Raw genomic sequence first — 21,631 nt, 5'->3', positions numbered from 1 at the left:
CAGGAGGGACCTCCCTTCGTGTTGGAGGAGAGGTCTTCTACATATTTATTTCTTCGGCCTTGCTCAGTTGGAGAGAACAAGGTGAAAGGTAGCTAATTTCTTCCGCAGGAGCTTAAATTCTAAGAAATAAGGCACTACAATATAGCAAACAGAATAAGAACTAGCAAATTAATCACCTTTTTGTATAGCTCTAGAATATCCTTTGATTTACTTTAATTCACTTTATGAAAAAAAATCTCTTATGTATATAGTTTTTGTGAAGGGAAAACTATATTCTAGGTTCCTCTCTTTGACTTAATGCTGGAGTCTCTGAGTCCAACAGAAACAACGGTTCATTAAAACTTCCTTCCCAACAGACCTACACCCACCTTTATAGACCATACAAGGCTAAACTTTCAGTAGTGACATTCTAGAGGCACATTTTGCCTGTGATAGTTGCTAAAACATAACAAACCACATCACCTGGATAGTAAATAGGCAGACAAAATCAATTTCATATAAACTTTGAAATTATACTTTAAAAAAGGCATCGCTAGGACAATTATGCTCAAATATACTCTTGGCTCAAAATGGCATTCGCCTTGGCGCCGCAGAGTCACTGTACCCCGAATAAGCCAGTTTCTGCCTCTTCCGGAAGCAGCCATCACCACTTCATCATTAATGATACATGAAACAACCCCTCTGTAAGGAGACCCACAGCATGTGCTGACTTGGCTTTTTCTGCTATCTCCTGGAAAGGAGAGGCCCTTTTAGAGTCTTCAGAAGTACTGCAAAATCAACTACAAGACTCCCCTTTTCCCTCTGTGGATTGGCGATTCAATCACAAATACACCTGGTAGAGACCCTGATTTAATTCTGTGTTCCTGTGTGAGGACATAACCACACTGTGCTGTGGCTAACCACCGAGCCGCCATCTGAATCCATGCTATCGAGTTAGGATATCATCTCACTGGGACCTGCCCAGCAGTTTAAACAGACACTCCTTCTACTTAAGGCTAATAAGTACTTTGACAAAGGTTACAAGTAATAAATGGTGGATCCAGGAATCAAATTCAGGTCTGGCCAAATGCAAAATCCTCACTCTTAACCTCTAAAGGAAACCATTCCAGCACCAGTGCCTCTCACAAAGGCTTCAGAGAAAACGTACATGAAGTCATGACCTCTCAAAGGTCTCCAGGGATGACGGGCAAACTTACGTTTCCAGTAAAAAGTCTACTCATTCTCAGGACCAAAGTGGGATGGAACGGACGGAGGGACGTGGCAGGGGTATGAGAAGTGGGTGTGGGGAGGGAAACGTGATCACAGATGGAGATCTGGAAGCAGTCATTTGGCGAATAAGGCAATTTCTCAAATATTGGATGTCCAAAATTCAAAACTTGTCTGCATAAAAATCCAGACGCTTGGTCCATGATGTACAAAACTTCGCACAGTAAATGCAGTACTCACAGCGCTGATCGAAGAAGTACTAGCCAGAAAACCTGGTGTGAAGTTTGGTGTCTGCCAGTTGCTAAGTACATGGAAAAGTCACAACCTTCTCAGAACCCAGGTTGATCTGCGGAACCACATTCCAGGGATGTAGAGGCTGCTCCTTTTCCTACACCGTTACCTCAGGAGCTAGGGTAGAAGTAAGTACCTGCTACATGCTCAGAGAGACTTTTCCAATCACTTTTCCACTTTTATTTATAGGAAATTCCCTATTCCCTAGAATCCCACACTATCTAATTATAACACTTTGTATTTTCTGTTTCTGACATTCCCTCGTCTCTCTCTAAGCCTTCAGAACTTGGTTCATGGCCTCCCTATCCAAGTACTTCTATTACCTTGGGGAATATCATAGACCAGGGGTCCCCAACCCCCAGGCCATGGACCAGCACCATGAGCAGCAGGCTAGTGAGCCAAGCTTCATGTGTATTTTCAGCTGCTTCCCAGCGCTAGCATCACTACCTCAGCTCCACCTCGGATTATCAGGCATTAGATTCTTAGGAGTACTGGTCCCTGGTGCCAAAAAGGTTGGGGACCGCCATCATAGACCATGTTGATGGTCAGGACAATCTCCTCAGCTCCTGTGGGGCCAATTCCTCAGGACCACGGTAGCCCATCGCTACATTCTAGACTTCATTATTCAGAGGGACCCCACTTCTGAATTCTTAAAATAAAATATCCCCCATGACCACAAGCTTCCTGTTCCTCTTTCTCACCCCTACTATATACTCATCGATCTCTGGAATTTTTGTCCCTTAATCACACTCCTTCCTCCTCATCAGATTCCGCTTGACTTGGCTTCCTGCTCCATCCAGCTCGGCCTACGGTCCATACCAGATGGGGTCAGAACTCCATGACTTGATAATCCTCCCAGTGCCCACAACTAAGAAAATCTCAAATTTTTGGTCAACTCAACTCTCTACTTTATCTGTACCTTACCTGGGTCAACAGATGTGGCTGGAGAAAACCCACAGGCTCTGTATATTCAAGATGCCATGATGTCCAGGGTTTCAACCTTGTGCCACGTCAAAGCTGCTCCCTTACCTAGAACTGTCCTCCAGTTATACAGCGGCTAGTTCAAGCCTTTCTCTCTGCATAGTGCTTTCCACTATCAAAAATGCTCAATTATTTCCTTGCTTATTATCTGCTTTCCCCAATGGGATTTAACCTTCATAAAAGCAGAGACCTTGCCTTGTTCATAGTTTAATTCTCCATTCTAGAAGACACTCATTTTTGCAAAATGAATGAATAAACCCTTATGCTTCCTTCGGGTAGTTTTCCAAGGATGGGTTAAGTGTCCCTCTTATATTCTTTCACAGTGGTACCTTGTACTTATTAGATATTTATAACATTGTATTTTAATCATCCTTCACTGCTGTCCTCTTGAGGACAGTGACGAGACTTATTCAACAGTTATATGCCTTGCATTTAGCTCAGTTCCTGGTTCACTATATTTGACTAAATGATAACATTTAAGTGCTTGTTTGTCTTCAGGGTAGTGTTTTGCAGAACACTAGTCCAAGGGGGATATAATAAGGTGTTCTGTATGAAAGGGTTCCATGACCAAATAATTTGGGAAATGTTCTAAGAGATTTCTTCACTGCAGGATGTCTCAAAGCCTTTAATATGCTAATATGCAGTGTGAATATCTAAGAATTAATAAGCTTTTTCCAAATATAACTTGATAGTTAGATTTTTTTTTGGAACCACTTCTCCAGAGAATAGAGAAAAATGATTTAGAAAACAATCTTCTAAAATTTAGTCCATAAATTGTTTGAAAGAATTCTAGGCATCCATTTCATTATAAAATGAATGAAATTGGGATTTCCTCATTGTCAACAGTATAACATTATTATCTGGTTTAGGCAAGTGGTAAACAGTTATTTAGAAAGATGTATTCATTTAAAGAGCAAACAGTATCAAAAGGGAGAGCAGGGTAGTTGATAACTTCGTTTCTTTAGTGAAATGCAAGGCTGAAAGGAGAAAGAACACACGATTTGAGGGAACTTCTGTAAAGAACAATTGCTACCCCAAACTGTAGTCCTATAGCACACCAGGCTGCGGAAAACAGACTGAATTTTTAGAAGACAGGAAAACAAAAATACATATATTTTCAAACCTTTGCAGCAAGGAAACAATCACAGATGATACCTAGGCGCTCAGTTACTATGCCATCACTATACAGAATTGTATCAGAATTGATAAAGCAACTTAGACCAAAAAGACAACACCGACATGAGCCCTTGCTACACACACTCACAAAATAGACAATAAAAACTGCCTCTTATGAGTGGCTAAAAATTTCTTCAGGATATGCAGTTATCTTGTCAACATCGCAAGCACTGCCTTATCTTATTTGTTTATTTCACATAATAATTTCCACCATAGGAACCTCTCAAAATATCTTGAACACAAAAGTGACAGAAGAGAACGCTTTCAAAATGTGTGATCTCATCTCCTAAATTTCAACATTGTATCACAAATACTCACTGCTCCCTGTTTTCCCAAGTAATTCCTTTAATCATGAAATAATTAGAGACTGGACAATGTTCCATACCAGTTTCCTTTAAAGGCATGCAAAGTCCTTATACTACTCTATTCCTGTCTGAACTCTTTTCATCTTTGTTACAGCCCTTGTTTACGTAAGATGATTCACACTGAAACTAATGTAACCTACTATTATTTGGACATTTTATTTTTAAACATTGTAATTAGCTGACACTTAATGATTATTATTAGCACAGTTGGTTATCAAACCCACAATACCTTCTTCACATTCTCTTATCAGAGAGAAAAACATGCATTTCAGGTTTAATTTGGAAAATATGACACAATAAATTTTTCCATCCTCTGAATCAGCTCTCTCAAATTACAAAAAAAAAAAAATTCTGTGGTTTATGGTATATGATGAGTGTATTACATTCTGCTGTATCATCCCTTTAAAAACAAACAGTAAACTCTTTTTGTCATGTTGATAGATGGTTGGACATTACAGACCTACTTGGAATGACATAGAGCTGAAATTCAAAGTACACTTAATCCTCAACTGCAGATTCTCTATTTGCAAATTCATCTCCTTGCTTAAATTTATTTTTAGACCCCCAAATCCATACCTGTGGCACTTCTGTGGTCATTTGCTGATAGGCTCACAGTGGCAAAAAAAAAAAAAAAAAAAAAAATTGAGTCACCCAATGAGCACATTCCCAGCTGCGGTGGAACAATGCACTACTCAGCTCTTGCACTGTTTTGCAGGGTACTCAGGGCCACACTTTTTGCATGTGTGTACTTTTTGCTGGTTCTCTGCTTTAAATGATCCCCGAGCATAGTGCTGAAGTGCCGTCCAGTGTTCCTAAGCTGAAGAAGGCTGTGGTGTGCTTAACAGAGAAAACAACATTGTGTCAGGTCCACTTCCTTCAGGTGTGGGTCACAGTGCTGCTGGCCCAGAGTTCGGTGCACACGAATCAACAGTGTACATTCGATAAGGGGTCTTTAAACAGAAACACGTAAAACAAGACTATGTATTGACTGGTTCATTAAAATTGTGACCATGACTCAAAGGAACCTAGCCATGTCTTTCCCCTGGGAGCAACGAATCAGTATTTGCCAATTCAGTGTGTGCAGCCACTTTATGAACTACAACGAACAGTGAGAATCAACGTGATTCTCTGGCATTGAAAGCTCTCCGACCTCGCAACTATTCCTTAATACAGGGCCTCTGCTCTAACACTGTTTCCCACACGAAGTTCACACTCACCCTCGTGCCTTGATTCACAGCCCTCATTAAGTCTTGAGTTTTTTCCTGTATTTTGCAGCATACAGTCTAGCACTTGAATGTCAGAAATCAACGAATCTTCTAGGAACATTGTTCCTATTAACAAAACCGACGTGAGTGCAGAGGGGATGGAGGGAGCGGCCGCTGTCCTTAACGCTGGATCGTGGCCTGGGGGTGTGAAGATGGTGGAAGCAGCAGCCAATCTCAGTGCCCTTTCTCTCATCTAGATGGCAGGCCGGGCACCCCATCAACGCCTCATATAACCTTGAGAGGTCAAGGACGCCACAGCTCATCCTACAGTGTGTGGCCTGGACAGGTGCACAGAGCCCCATGCATGCTTTAATATTCTGATACTGCTGTCTTAAAATTCTTAATTTTTCAAAAAGGAGCCCTGCATTTTCATTTTGCACTGGGCTCTACAAATTATGTGGCTGGTCCTGCCCACGGGATCCTACACTGCTACTCAGGGGGTGAGTCCCAAGAAAGGGAAGCTCACCTCTGCCCAGGAGGGAGGGACAGCACATGTCACCTAGAGAAGACACAGAGAAGCCTGTCAAATTGCAACGAGGAATGTATCCCGCACACTCCTGTAGCATTTCTACCTGTAACAAGGCTTTGACAACGACCAGAGACTCCAGGACCCAGTCCCTATGGTAACCTAGGATGGTCACAGGCTCAGATAAGGGGCCCAGAGAAACATGAAGAGGGGACCTCAGCTATTTTCTCACAGGATAGACTAAGAGGCTCTCACACATATTCTGCAAAATTTGCTCCAATCACCATGTGGTTCATTGTCATGTGTTTTCTGGGGTCATATCAGCCCAACAGTAGAATAAAGATATATGGAACATATACTAGGTTTAAATTTTACTTAGGTAAAAAACAATAGTTTGTTTTTCTTCACACAAAGAACATTACTTCTTTAAAAAACCAACACAAGCAATCTGTGACATGTAAATCAACAAAATATTATTTATACCTCATTAGGCCAACATTAAAATGAAGAGAGTCGTTTAAAAATAAATTTAAGTTATTCCTAGATGAAAACGGACTAGGCTTTTTTTTCTAAGTCAAATATAATGAACTGCCATGCCACCTGAATAAAATAATTGCGTAGAAGCCATACTTTCGGTCCTCAGGAGTTCTGTGTCCAACATTTACTGGTCCCTTAGGGAACCAGGACTGGAAAGCATTTCCATGGTAGGACTTGTAGCCGGTTCTGTGGCCTGACGATTGTATAGAGGGCACTGGAACAGCGTTTCAAACGCTGTGTTGCTCTTGGCACTCTCCGATTTTCCCAAGGGTCCGAGTTGTAGACCTTGCACTCAGCCCAGTTCCCTGCCTCAGTCTTTTGCCTCTGTCCAGCTACTGCCGTGCTGCTCTGGCCCATACCTGGACTGCTGAGAGGGTCTCCTGACTGCCTATGCTGTCCCCCTCCTTCCATGGTAGCACCTACCTGCTCAGTGGCCGACTGACCCCGAAGCACAAATGTATTATATTTTGTTTCATCAAAAGCTGACCTTCTCTCTCCACATAGCCTTCTGTTCAAACTTATGCGTATGCCCCCTCCAAATTTCTCCAAACTCATTTCTTTCTATGCCCTGATAGTCTTATTCCCCTTGGCATTACTGTATGTTTTCTCTCTGCTGCTGCTGCGTGGTTGGGAGGGTGGAGGTGGGCGGTGGCGGGTGGGAACAACCTCTCTAAGTCAGACTCCCCGGCTGCAGCCCGGTTTGCATTCCATTTCTCATTTCTTCATGAACTCTTCCCAACGCCACTGGTTCACACTTCTGTTTTCTACCTGAATAGCAATATCTATTAGCCTCTTGTCATTGTCTAATTACGTCATGTGTTTTCAATTTCCTCACCTAATAAGAGTATAATGCTCTTTTTAAACACTAAAATTAAAATAAAATACCAATGCTTTCTAGTCACTATAAAGATCCGGTATAATCTCCAACCAAATGACACTTTCTGTCCATAAACTTAGACCCATCACCTTGACTCACTCTATCTTTCTCATTTCCTGCTAAAGCCAAATCTTTACCCTCTGAAACCACTAAAATTTCTCTAAGAATGTTTGCTTCCTATCTGGAATAGAGTTTAGGAACCACTTCCCATAAGCATTTAGGAAACTGTAAAACACATTGCTACTTTGAAATAATTTATCTAAAACAGCTTCTCACACCCTGGGCAAGTCAATCCTTCAGGATTGATCATCTTTGTGAACTCATTTCATACTCTCAGAGTAAACTTTCTAAAATGCATATCTGATCCTCTTAAATTTTTTCAGTGGCAATCCCAAGCCTAATGGATAAAGCTTATATTGCTTGAAAATGCAATGTACGCTGTGCATAATCTCACCCTTGCCTAACCTTTTAATTTCAAAAATCTACACTTGACCATACATATGTACCTACATCCTTCATGTCGGCCATTTGTAAACCACCTGCATTTCCCTCAATACCCCCATATCTTCCCTCTTTATGGTCTTGAATTAGGCCATGATTTCTCAACATCAGCACTACTGATGTTTTGGACCAGACCATCCTTCGTTGTGGAAGGCTGTCCTGTGCACTGCAAGGTATTAAGCAGCATCCCTAGCCCCTTTCCATTACTTTCCAGTAGTACACTCCACCCCACCTGCAAATGTCCCATCAGGGGCAAATTACCTCCAACCAAGATCTCCTGAATCAGATAGTCACTGAATTCCTAGATGCCCCCAATACTCAAAGCCCCTTGTGAGCCAAATTCATTGCACATAGGTTACAAGGTCACATGACTAAAACCACAGCAACTCTTTAAAACAAATCATGAGTGCTTCCCTAAAAGCAGCCATTATAGCTCAAGAATGGGGAGGCTAATGGCCTATGATGGCGCTCTTATATTGGATGGCCACCAAACGGCTCAATCGGACATACCCCAGGTTCTCGTTTCTAGGGGTTTAATGACAACCATGTTAAGAGAGACAAAGAGTGCCGCACAGAAACCGTAACTGGTGTGCAATGAATAGAAATCACATGCTGTAGACACATGGAGAGAATGTGCGGCATTTTAACACACTTGAGCACAGTGGATCTTGTGCACTCATCGGGATGCAGAATTACTGTTGTATTTTTATTTACCACAGGTCGAGTTACGAACCTGATGGGGTTCTCTACAACCTTACTCTCTTATGTGTTTAAATATGTCAAAAAGACTTAGGATCCAACTTGAAAAAGGTTTCATTGACCAAATCTAGGATATGGTGAGCCACAAAATAAATGACAGTAAGGAATTATAACCAATAGAATAAAATAAATAAACTCTTCATCATTTGAGGGTGGATATAAGTTTTGGGAACAGACTAGAAAGCTATTCAGAGCCAAGCCTAAAGACTAAATAATCATGTTATAGAAAAAGTTCTGGAAAACAATTATGAATCATTATAAAGCACTGGAACTGATCTTCCTTTGAATCTTGAACACTAGCTCTAAGAGCAAATTTTTAAATGTCTGGGCAAAGGCAGACTCTTGGGATAAAAGTGCACAGTCATATCCAAGAAGTCTAACTGAAACCAAAGGACAAAAGTTCTTTTATGTGCTCTGTAACATTCCTTGCATAAAGATCTTGCCATTTGTACCTTAGGGTATAAATGACGACATGTGTAAACAGTCTGCCACAATAGCCGGCACTGAGGACGTGCTTCCCCATCATGAAAAAACTTTAACGACACTTCTTGTTGCATAAGCATGAACCTTGCCTCATTCCATATTATAACGGTATTCTGTACCACAGAAAATGAATCTATTTAAATCAAATTTCAAGTTGTATTTTCTGACTCTAAAGCATATAATTAGTTCCTTAGAGAACGAATCACACTGACAACACTTTTAACTCCTAGAATTTCAAGAACTGATTAAGACAGTGACCTAGGTATTTGCCTAGGTAGGAATCCTCTGGAAGAGAAAAATCATTCTTAAAACTTCTTAATAAGTTAAAACTTTTATCCCCTATCTACATGTTAAGATCTGGACTATTAGATTAAATGAAAAGGCATAAAATGTTAAAATTTGGATCGAGTTACCTAACTGGGCTTCTACATGTTTCCACTTACACTTTCACTTATAAAAAGAAAAACTGTCTTTTAAATTTGCATTTTCACAATGGCATGTGTCAGCCATAATATTTTACCACTAAAAATATATAACGTAAGGGATACTAAAGATTAGGTATTGTATAAACTTAATCCTTCAGAAACACAAACATATAACTAATGTTAGTCTTAATAAGTACTAACACAGGTATTTAAATATCTTCCATAAATCATACTTAAAATGGCATTTTAATGACTTAGCGTGTGGTTTCAAATATAATCAAATGCCTTTATGCCCACATGTAGAGAAGCTTACCATAAACCATTACAAAAAAGAAAAAAGAAAAATTTAAATTAAACTTTCACTATTTTAGTCTTATATATAAGGAAAAATAGAACGCTCTTTTCAGGTAAATGCTGCTTCACTTCTAAATCTTTAGGCACAGAGAATGAAACATGCGTGGAGGCGAACCTCTAATGACTTAGGAGCTTTCCAACACTTTATGCTGGGAGTCTGGCAGCTGCATCGCACCACAATTAAACAGTTCTAAAAATATACCAAGAGAATATTCATGAAAGCTAGTCTCACTGCAGCATGGTGTTCTTCCCTACTTAAAAAAGGATTAATTTTTAAATCCGGGAAATTGCGCAGGGTTACTGAAAAAGCAAACATGGACTCCAGCACCATTTTTCTTCACAAAGAAATTTTTAGTTCAGAGCCAAGTCCCTTTCTGTGAGGCATCACCCCTAGAATGTGAATGAGCACGGTCAAGCTTCACTTTTGCTCTCGAGAAAAGTCAATGACCATAAGGCTGAAAAGAAACACCTCCCCCTACTAAAGGGAACAGAGGAAAATGGGCCAAAGCACAGGTTTTTAAATTTGAACTGTGATCAGCAAACAAGCTAATCATACATAAAACTGAGTCAGGCTTTGCTTGCATGAGAAGAAGTACAGATTTCAACAGGTTCTCAAAAACTATTGTAAATTCCTAAAGATTTCTTGCCTATAAAATTAGCAAGCTGAACTAAATAATGTCCTATATCAGTTATACACTCTAAAATACTATACTGACTTGGCAGCCATCCTTGTTTTTACCATAAGGCATGATGAATTAATGACCCTTTCATGAAATCTAATAAGAGTTGTAAAATAATACTATATATTGGTAGAAATTGTGATTAGCAGACATTAGTGATGTATTATGAAAACAACACAACAAATCCAAAAATTAGCCGCCCACCAAAATCCATCAATTAACTTTGCAAAGCATCTCTTTCAAGTAATCTGGACTCGATTCTGAGTCAAAATATCCCAAAGCAAAAGTTACCTGAATTCACTAAATACCAGAGACACACTCAGGAATTTTTGGCATCTACAAAGATTATAAAGCAAACACTGTATGAAGTGATAGGTCTTTCAATTCAAGATTAAGGCCACATAGTTTCATAATGTGTACTATTTGCATTTTTTTTTTAATTTCCTTTTTGTTCTCCCTATTAAGCTTAACGTTATCAACTGAAGTTGGTAGGCATTACACAGGTCAACTGGCTTTTCTCAAACTATTTTCTAGAACCAAAAGTAGCAAAGGCAGAAATGGTAAGAGGAATGCAGGTGGGCTACAACTGCACAGAATGTGTTTCTCCACGCAACAGAATAATTATGCACATTGTGCCTGGCTGTCACATCTAATCCTTTCTGAAGTCTCTCCCAGCTACAGAAATTCTGGGGCACTTGCCAGTAGTACTGTCAACTAGGACAACTTTTCATCTACAGCTTTGATGGTATCTCTCAAGCCCCCAAAACTTAAATCTCTTCTAGAAATCAACCTCTAGGAATCCATTCTAAGGAAAGGAAATGATCCAAAGCATATTAAAATCTATGGGCAACAAAATGATTGGAGAATAAAAGAATGAAAAACTGGAAATAACCAAAATGTCCAACCATAGGTTAAATTATAACATACCTCACCAATGGAACATTATTCGGTCACTTAAGCATGAAATCTGAAGACCATGTAACATAGAAGAATATGATTAATAAGTGAGAAAGAACAGGATACAGGATTACATATTAAAACCACTTTATATAAAAACTGTGTGTACATATGTATTTAAATTGCATTAACAAAACTGTTATTAGTGGTTCCTTTTAAGAAGTAGAATAAAGTTAGGGAAGAAGGGCAGACGTGAAAAGAAACTTTCACTCTGTGTTTCTCTGAATCATCGGAATTTTTACAGTAGAAATGTACAAGTTTTACATGGGTAGTTATGTCTTAAAAAAAGTGAATATGAAAATATGGATAGAAATACTCAATTATAAGACTGTTAAAACAGAAGGACTGTGCATTTTTCCTATATTTTCTAAATTTCCTGCAATGCTACATTCTTTAATTTTTAAAAATTAAATCTGTAAAATAACTTTAAGAGTTGTCTTTTTGTCAAGCATATAATCACTCAACCTACTTTTTCATTTTTCAAATCCTTCTCAAACAATAGTTTGACCACTATTTTGACAACCTATTATTACACAGATTTAGATAAACCCCAGGTAAAATTGTATCACTCTAAAACCTAAAAAAATGTTTTAAATAATCTGAGTAGCTTATTAGTTCGGTTTCCTGTCCCTCATCGTTACCACTGATGACCTCCACAGAGCCTGTCCACAGAGGGCTCACAGCACGTTTGTCAAGAGTACCGGTCTAGAATCACACTTCTTGGCTATGAATCCAGCTCCACCACTGGCTGTATGGTTTTGAATAGGTTCCTTGATTTCTCTTGGTTTCGATTTCCCCAAAGTAAAATAGGAATTATAATACCTAACTCACAAGGTTGTTGTGACTATTAATGGAGAAGATTAATAGAAAGCATTATCATATGCCTGACACATCAAGCTATTAGCTTTTATATATTAGCTAATTAAGTCGTTAGCTATTATAAGCATTGTAAAACACATATGTTAACAAAATATAGTTTAATAATCGATTATTATAAACAATGAAAAATACACTTAGAACAAAGACGAAATGCATTTAACACAATCTTTTATGCTCCATGCATTACTCCAGTTTAGATATCAAAAGGATAAGGAGACAAACGAGCGTGCAGTGACGTCATTTTTATCTCATCTACACTTTACTTTGCATAATTTATTGTGAGCTAAAATCGTTCTTCTTCCACATCTCTTAATTTGTTACTGCAGTAACTACTAACAGGATTGAAGTGTTTTCCTTCGGTTTCCCATTAAAAGGGAGAAAATATTCTTTAAGGTCAGGAGAAATTACTTATACAACAGATACCAGGATGGCAAAACACAAACTCTACTTCCGCAAAGTGCTTCCTCCTTTCTTCCCACCTGTGAGATCACTCTTTGAAAAGAGGGGTTCGTAACATCAGAAACAAAGATTAAGCCTCCACCTACAACCTGCTTTTTAAAAAAATCTGCTCAGATCAGGGCTCAAAGAACAAATGAACATTTTCTTCCTTTCTATATACTTGAGCTTCCTGCTGTGTTGAAAAATCCCACTACTCTTCAGTCTGTTGATTACTAATTGGGATAATTTTCCATTACTTGAGACACATCAGGGTTACCCCACTACAGAGGTATATCTAGTAAGACAAAACACAGTTGTCTGGATTTCTATTATCTACAAAAGAAAATGCACGCATTTGGAACAATGTGAGAATTAAAACCAAACTCTGCCCTGACTACTTCAAGGAAAAATTACATCAGGATTAAATTGTAGAAAATAGTTATGAATAGATATCAATCATTTGATGTAGCAGCTTTTGGAAAGATTGCTTTAAATAAGAATGGTTAGGTCATTACCAAGAAATAAACCTTCACTAGAAACTGTAATACCAGAAAAGTTAAAGGTACAAGATGAATATTATTAATACTATGCTAACCATGAAATATTTCTTTGAAAGTGAGGATGGAAACCTTCATAAACCCTAAGATGACTGATAAGATGGAGGCACTCCATGCTCCCCAAGGAGAACCCACTGCACGTGGGCATCCTAAGGCTGGCAGTGGTCCCAAAGTCTGGAAGTATTTTACCCACAAAGCATCAACTGCTAGCAATTTCTGAGTCTGTTTTGCCTCTGCCCATGACAAGAATCAACTTGTTCCAAAATTCCACTAAATATGTTTCTTTTATGTTAAAACTCTGCTGTTTCTGGGAAAGTTAAGAGTTAGGATTTTTTACACATGTGGACTAAAGCTATATTTGGATCTTTCAGTCCCTTAAAAGAATAAAGACATTTTTTAAAGAACTCCATTGTTGCAGTTTATTATAAGAAAGTCACTGACTTTTGAAAATATTTTAAAGTAAACCTTGCTGTCCTAAACATTTCCTTAAAAGTTCAAGCAGCTTTCATTTGAAAACAAAAATAAAGCATTTAACCTCAATTAGTTGTGAGTTTAAAAATTATTTAATAGGCATGACATCTATTTACAGAACATTTTTCTAGTCATCCCATCTACAAATATGCTATTTTTAAAAAATGATCATCATCACACTGCTTTTAAGCATTTAATACTTAAAACCCCACGAGATTAAATTTCTTAGACTTCTCTTTAAATATATGTAAAACCACTTGGGATATCTTTATTTAATCCCCTGTGAAGCTGTACTCCCCAACTGCATGTCAGCCTCACACAACAAAGACAAACAGATGGAAATCCAGGACAAAAAAAGACGATAAACTATGACATTCCAGCACAGTCGCCTCAGTTAGATAAAAAGTAGACAGACAGGCTAAGTGAAAATCTATAAGTTCTGAAATAAAGTTTTGCATGTGGTCTGACTGATTAAGTCAATATTCAAACAAGTATCATTTCCCTTTGAATCATCTCACTTTATACCAGGATTTCTAAATCTCAGTGCTATGCACACTTTAGACCTCAAAAAATTATGTTGTGTCTGTTCTTTAGTTTTTATGGAATGGTTAGCAGCATCCCTAGCCTCTACCTATTACATATCAGTAGAATCCCTGTCCCCAGTCATGACATCAAAAAATGACTCGAGACACTGCTAAATGTCCTCTGGGGCAAAAATGTCCCAGTTGAGAACCACTGCTCTACACTAAAGAAAATCCAAAAGTTAACCATGGATAGAAGCCTAAAATTTGATTTTATTCGATATAAAGTACATGATTTAGTTGTACTAAGAAAGTCACACCTCATAAATGAAGTCAATAACTACTAGGAAGATGTGATCATTCATTTTGACGGAAGATTCTGGGGACAGGGTTTTAACAACATAAATGCTAGTAGTACATGCCGCATCATTGCCTCCTCAATCAGAAAAGCTTTAAGCCCATGAAAGATAACCAGGGCCCCTTAAAATACTAACGTAGGTGTCAGTGGGGAATCAGTGACTGTTCATGATGAACTGCCTATAAATTAATCTCTATCCTTGTGTCGAAGATAATATTAATTTAAGATGAAAACAACAGATGTCAGTAGGAAATAACCAGAAAAGAATATAAAAGTTAAGGCAGAGAGCTAAAATTTTGTGCAGGGACAACTCATTAACAGATCTTAGTTCCTTTCTCATTCCTTTTTCTTTACCTAATCAAAGGTGTCTTTTTCTTGAGAATTTTCAGAAAGCAGATAGTTTTACATACCCATAAAAAAAAATTTAGAAAATAAAGTCAAAATGAACACTGCCCATTAAAAGGTTTACATTAATCTTAAGCATAAGACAAATATTTTATGCTACTTCAAAGCAAGATTTAATGTTCTTTTTATATTTATAACATATATCAATCAAAAAACAGACTTGAAGTTTTAAACAGCAAGTCTGCCTATAGCACAGATGTTGAATTGGCACCAAGAAAGTTACAGCTTTTAAAGATACCTGGATATGGAAAATACCATATCCAAAGTTCTGTCTATCAAAAATAAAGTCTATAATTTTTCCAAAGAAATATTGTATTTGGAAGTTTAAAAGTATTTCTTGTTTTGCACATGGCAAATGATGTTTAAGTTCTATAAGTTATAAACAGTGACCAAAGTGATACCTGTAACATTTATAGCCACGTGCCAAAATTTCAAGGATTAACTCAGAATGTTTCCATTTCCACAATTTGATTGAAATCAGTCTTTGTTTTCTTTCTCAGTGCTTGAGTTTTTGCTTCTAAAGAAACATGAGGAAGAAGTAGTAGAAATCAGAAGAGTAAATACTGGATTCTGATGGCAACTATAATTGTGCTTCCTTCTGAATTCGTTTAAAAAAACATTCCTCTACTTTTTTTCTTAAAACGAAATCGAAAACATCCTATAGAGGTTTTTTTCTTGCTTTTTCCACTTAATATTTTCCCTTGTCTTAAAAAATTTCCCCAAACATAATTTTCAATGGCTAATACTATTAATTCTATGGTGATATCATTTAAGTGTTTTCTACTTTAGGGATTTTAAATTGTTTCCAATCTTTTGCTCTTGCTGCTGGGATGAAATTTCTCTGCATAATTATGTTTGTATCTCAGGCTAGTCAAGATAAAGTCCTAAAAGTTAACTTACTAGTTCAAATAGTAAGAATGTTTGTATAGTTGTACAAAACAAAGTGCTTTCCATAAAGATTGTGAACTTTACATTTCCATCATTCTTTGAGAATGTCAATTCACTTCATATTAAAAAAGAATGGACATTTTCTTTTTCAAAATCATGTCAATTTGAAATACTAAAAATATATATCATTGCTTTAGTTTAGACTTACTTAGATTGAGCAATTTTTATGCTTAGTATTTATAAATATACCTTTTCAAATTGTTTGGTCTTTTACCCATCTTGCCATTGCAGTATTTTTTTTTTTTTATTAAGCTACGATAGCTCAATATAAAAGCATATAACCCTTGCTTACGGCATCTAGAAAGTTCTAACTTTTATGTTGTCTGACCAGCCTTTCCCTGTGTGATCGTCCCACTACTTTCAGGCTTAGAAAGTCTTTTCCCATCTCAACATAACTATTGACATATCTTTTCTTTTAGTTCTTTTGTTTCATTTTGACATCTATTTTTAAAACACCTGGAATTTATTTTTGGTATGGTATGAGGATGGTGATTTAATATCTGATTGCATGAGAGCCCATTCATCATTATTTCCAAAAATGTTCTGCCTTATTTTTCCAGATTAACTTTTAAAATCACTTTGTCAGATGTCTCTCTCCCCCACTCCCCCCAAAAATTCATTTAGATTCTTATTAAAATTGCAATTAAACTATAAATAAAAATCAGGAACAATGTATAGAAGAATGTTGAATACTGGTGCTGTCAGGCATCCTAACCTTGGACCTGTCATAGTAATACTTCTAGTATGGCATTTGTTTACTAATACATACATTTATTGTTTCAGATGGGGATTTTTCTTTTTAGTCTTAGAGAATTCACCTTCCGTTTTTGTTACTAAACCTCTAACTGGACACAGATTTTGTATTTTGTCAAATGTTTTTTTGACATCTTTTTGGGATTACATGTGCTATTACGCTTTATCTTCTAGATTCCAGGTAGTAACAGGTTTCTTAATAGTAAACCATGCTTTAATTTCTATCAGAAATCCTACCGATAGCAGTGTATTATTCTTTAATATGTTGATGATATGTGGTTGCTTGTGCTTAACATCTTTACATATAACTATTTCTAATCTGGAGCCTTTTTGAGAATAATTTTTTGGATAATGACTAAAATTGCTATGATTATTTCAATTAGATGTTCAATTTATTTAAATTTCTCCCAGAAGAACATTCATTTGGAGATTTACAAATCTGAGTTTCAATTTTTTAAATCTTATTTGCACTTACTGTTTATATGCCATTTAGGTTTTCTAATTTGGCTCACTCATAATTTTCATTTTTCCTTTTGTTAGGTATCTTAAATATTTGTCTCTCTGTTTTTGTCTTTACTGTGTCCACAAAGAATTAGTTATATGACTTATCTCATCTTTGTGTCTTATGGTCTAATTTATTTTCACATACTTTCAGAATAAATCTTAAGGTGTTCTGTGTTGTGGTGTGCTATTAATTCAATTTGTAAAGTGTTTATTTCCAGTCATACTAGGAACTGTGTTGCGGTAGATTGTTGTGGTGTTAGACAACCTTCTAATCATTAATTTAAGAAGTAATTTAACCTATATATAATCTACTGAAATTTTAAAACTTAAACTTTTTGATAATGTTTCAGAAAACAACTTAGTAACTAAATCCATTTTCACAAAATTAGAAAACTACTTTTTTCCCCAGAAGACACTGTTCCAGTGTTTCACATTATTCATTCTCAGCACATGAGCCAAACACTTCAAATTAAATTATTTTCAAGGGAAGAAACAAAATGGAATGAAGAAACAAATTGAATGTTGGAAACTATAATGTTTACGTAATGTAAACAATTTGACCTTATTTAAATTAGGAAAAAATACACCTCAGAAGCCACATGTTTCCTCTTTAGGAATGATAATCTGATTGTGGCAAAACTCAATATTTGTGTAACTGCTATTCATGCATTCTTGCAATCTGCCCCCCCCCCTTTTCCTGGTATATCGTTACCATAACTTGGCTTGCATTTTCCTGTGTAATTTGTGTATACTTTTCAGAAATGCTGATTAATTACCTCCATCCTTCCCTATGAAATTCACATGAACATTCCCCTAAAAGTACTTTCTTTGCAATGTATTTTCCATTATATGTAAGTGGGGAGGAACTTTTCTAAAAATGTTAAATATTTTTCATTTCGACACTTGTGATTTACTCAAACCCATAATGACTTTACTAGTCAACAGATATCTTTATTCTTAAATAGACAACATACCACCTAATGTAGGAAGGCTCTTGGATGCACACTTTTCCCTCAGATGTTTACATTTCTCTTCTAGTGACTGTCAGAAACACAGACAGATTTCTCTATACATACACTTACATTTTTCATGATAAAAACTAATGCACACACTTACACCTCTCAAACACGGCTAGTAAAATAACATCCAATAGACTACAAAAATCATATCGTCACACATTTTACCACCACAGTACAAGGAGAGTTTAAAAGAAAGAGAGCTGGGGGCTCGAAACGTCTTACCTGCTTCCCGTCCAGCGTGCAGAGCCTCTTGACCACTCCCGAGTCTAGCTTAATGGCTTCGGTGATATCTGTTAAGACCTGTTCAAAGGAATGAGCAGTCTTCTTATTCAGAAGGATGCGCACAGCTTTTCTAGGCTTCACTCCACTTCGAATCACAGTCACTAACTTGGGTTTGATGAAATCTTTGCTTTCCTTCACTTTACTTTTCACCGAGGAGGGAGCAGCCAAGGCTCGAGTCGTTCCACCCTTGATGTTCACAGACCAGTTTGGATTAATGTTTTTGGTGTAATCGACTTTACGAAACGGTTCGTTTGATGCACACACATAACTCTCACCTAAAAAACAAAAATCGGCTTAATTAGCATGATTATTCCTACCGTGGGAGAACAAACACTGAAGACCCATTAAGTAGACTAAACTCAGCAGGTTCACTGAAGGTGATTAACATCCTTTACCACTGGCACTCCCCACCCTCCCTTCATTTTCAAGAGCATCTAGATTGGTTTTGAGACGGTAACATGCATCATAGAATGAAATGCACTGGATAAAGAAAGAAGAGAGATCTGGGTTTTATTTATCACTACTTTACACTGGATAATTCTGCTACAATTTGGTCCTCAATATCATTATCTATAAAGTGAATGTGTTGAAGCGAATTCTAAAGTACTTCCTAGTTTCAAAAGTCTATTAACTAATTTAATTGTTTTAAAATTTTTTCATCTGGCAGAAAGAATTATATCACAAAATAATATAGTCATATATAACAAAGTAGTTTCCTCCTTCAATTATAGATTTCAGTCTTAATCAAAGAATGATCACATCCTCACATAGCTGACTAAATTATATTCGATTATAGGATCATTTGCTCAACTAACAAAGCACTGTAAAGGAGAGTTTTGACAGCTCGAAGAAACATACCTCGGGCATTTTTTCTTAATTAAAAAATGTGAATTTAAAATAATTAGTTTTAATAGGTAATCTTTCCTATATCTGCTGAAATGGAAAAGGATATTAAGCAGTTAAAATGATATGTTCATTACTCATGTAGCCTTTAGCTCAATTTTTATTAAAACATAAAAACATACTATTTGTCAAGTGATTTACCAATTCAGTGTTAATTTTAAGCCTCAAAATCGTATGTTGAAACATAATTTTTCATTGAAAAATTATAGTTAATGTTTTTAAATTATAATTCTTTTAGTTTCAACTTTTTGGCATACAAGAGGGTTTATACTCTTAAGATTTTCTCTCGGATTTTTTTAATTTGAAAAGAATCCATTATTTTTCCCCTATTCTGTATGTCCCATTCTTAATATTGTAATTATGTGATACAAGCCTCAAATGCTGTGGCTGCTTAAATTTAAAAAAAAAAAAGTGAAAGAGAATTCCTGAGGAAAACCTATTATATTTTACTATTATCAGTATTTCTTGAAACTGATTATTGAAGAACTTAAAGACTCCAAATGGCACACAAAGAATTCAGAAATAGATCAAGCATACAAGAAGGGTCTAAAAAGAGGAGTAATATCTTTTATTTAAAAGTATAATAGGGCCCCTGTCCAAAAAAACTACGGAGCCAGTCACAGGCTTTAACTCAGCATCTATACCAGTAACCTGAAACCTAGCTCAACCATCACCACTGAGAGATGTTTTCATTTCTGTAGATTTATTTAAATCACTTTTCATAGGGTAATGATCTGGCAATGTCACATAATTTCAAAAATAGTTATAAATTTAATAAAGTAGAAATATACATTACATGCATGTATTAATGTGCAAAAGTAAACAATTATGATTGTGCTTTAACTTTATAAAGAAAGCAACTCTCACATTGAAAAGCTGTTCCTATTTTTACTTATGATAAACATTTAATTCTATGTTCTGATCCAAAATATTAAAATGGCAGAAAATAAAGGACCTTAAAGCAAGAAAAGGTGACTTTTTTTTTTTTTTTTTTAAGAGCGGAGAGAAGTCAGCTGGGGAAAAGCCTTCCAAAATAGAAAGAAAAGACAATGGCAAAAAGAAAACAAGAGAAATTTACTATGTCAGAATTCTGTATCAACCTAGTCCTGGCACAGTCAACATATTAATCAGGAGAACTGCCTTCTAAATTTGTCTCGATTTTGCCTCTTTACACAAGTTCGGAATGTCAGAATGACAACAGGCAAAGGAAGTCTGTCTTTTGATTTGTTTGTGTGGTTACAGGTAGAGTTTAATTCCTTCCATCTTTCCCTTCCTCCCTTCATAATGTTTCTATTAAAAACTCATAGATCAGTTCTGTAATGTATAAAGTTTTGAACCAGCCTCACCATGCATCCACAGGAGATGCAAACAATAGTTCATAGAGTACTTTTCTGTTAAGCCTAGAGTCCTCTTCACAATATGCACTGAATACCTACTATGTGCCAGCTCACCTGCTAGGTACTGACTGACATGGCACGAAACTGACTTTGGCATCACTGGCATTTAGCATTTCAGCACAGAACTTCAGGACACGGTTTGATGTCAGACTTGTGTTTCTGTACATTGGACACATAAACTCCTATAATACAGATATCAGACTTTGTAACAACAGCCGCCTTGTTATATAGTCTCGCCCAGATCAAATACCTGATTGCAATTTTGTCACTTGTATATGTTTGCCGACAGGGAGAGAGTACATGCCAACAAAAGAATTTAAGATTTTGGTTCTTTGGGCAGTTACAGCTCCTGCTGTTAACCAAACAATAAATATCATTCTCTTAGATACCAGGCATCTACAAATTGACTACAAGCAATCAGCCTCCCCCTAACCCGATTCATACTATTGTAGGGACTCTTGTGTAAGATTATTACTCCCCCGCCAACTTGTCACTCCTCCTTTCCTCCCAGAAAGCTAGGCGTCATCCTTCACTCTTCTGGCTTCCCTACATCCTATATCCCGACATTAATTTCTGTCCACTCTATCCTTTAATTATTTCTGAAAATGCCCCACCTGTCAGTCCCCATCACCACCCACTTTCCATCTGTTTTCTGTTCATTCCCCAGAAATATAACACTTTTTCCAAGTGGAAGTGCATTTTATGCTACTAATTCAGCTGAAAAAGTATATCCTAAGGTAATGAGTCTTGCTATATTGATATAAAACATTAGGAGAGAATTATTTTAAAACTCTAACCAATACATGTAAATACCATAATTGCCAAAGCAAGAAAAGGACATGATCTCATTAAAAGTTAGAGTGAAACTAGGAT

The 21,631-nt window shown here is 36.7% G+C and overlaps 1 protein-coding gene across 12 annotated transcripts in view; it reads right to left on the bottom strand.

The window, feature by feature from the left end:
* Window positions 1-21,631, bottom strand: part of DCLK2 (doublecortin like kinase 2) — a 129,867-nt gene that overhangs the window by 93,281 nt on the left and 14,955 nt on the right. For all 12 annotated transcript variants that reach the window (XR_004955029.1, XR_004955031.1, XR_004955032.1 and 9 more), the window contains exon 2: window positions 18,399-18,733. Coding sequence is in view for 8 of the 12 variants with exons in the window: in XM_036234296.1 (XP_036090189.1) it covers window positions 18,399-18,733 (335 nt within the window). In the remaining 4 variants the exon portion in view is untranslated. The remainder of the gene's footprint in view (window positions 1-18,398; window positions 18,734-21,631) is intronic.

The sequence above is a fragment of the Rousettus aegyptiacus genome, unplaced genomic scaffold (assembly GCF_014176215.1).
Source record: "Rousettus aegyptiacus isolate mRouAeg1 unplaced genomic scaffold, mRouAeg1.p scaffold_m13_p_16, whole genome shotgun sequence".
Lineage (NCBI taxonomy): Eukaryota > Metazoa > Chordata > Mammalia > Chiroptera > Pteropodidae > Rousettus > Rousettus aegyptiacus.
The sequence above is the reverse complement of the archived record's forward strand: the minus strand, read 5'-3'. Positions and strand labels throughout refer to the sequence as shown.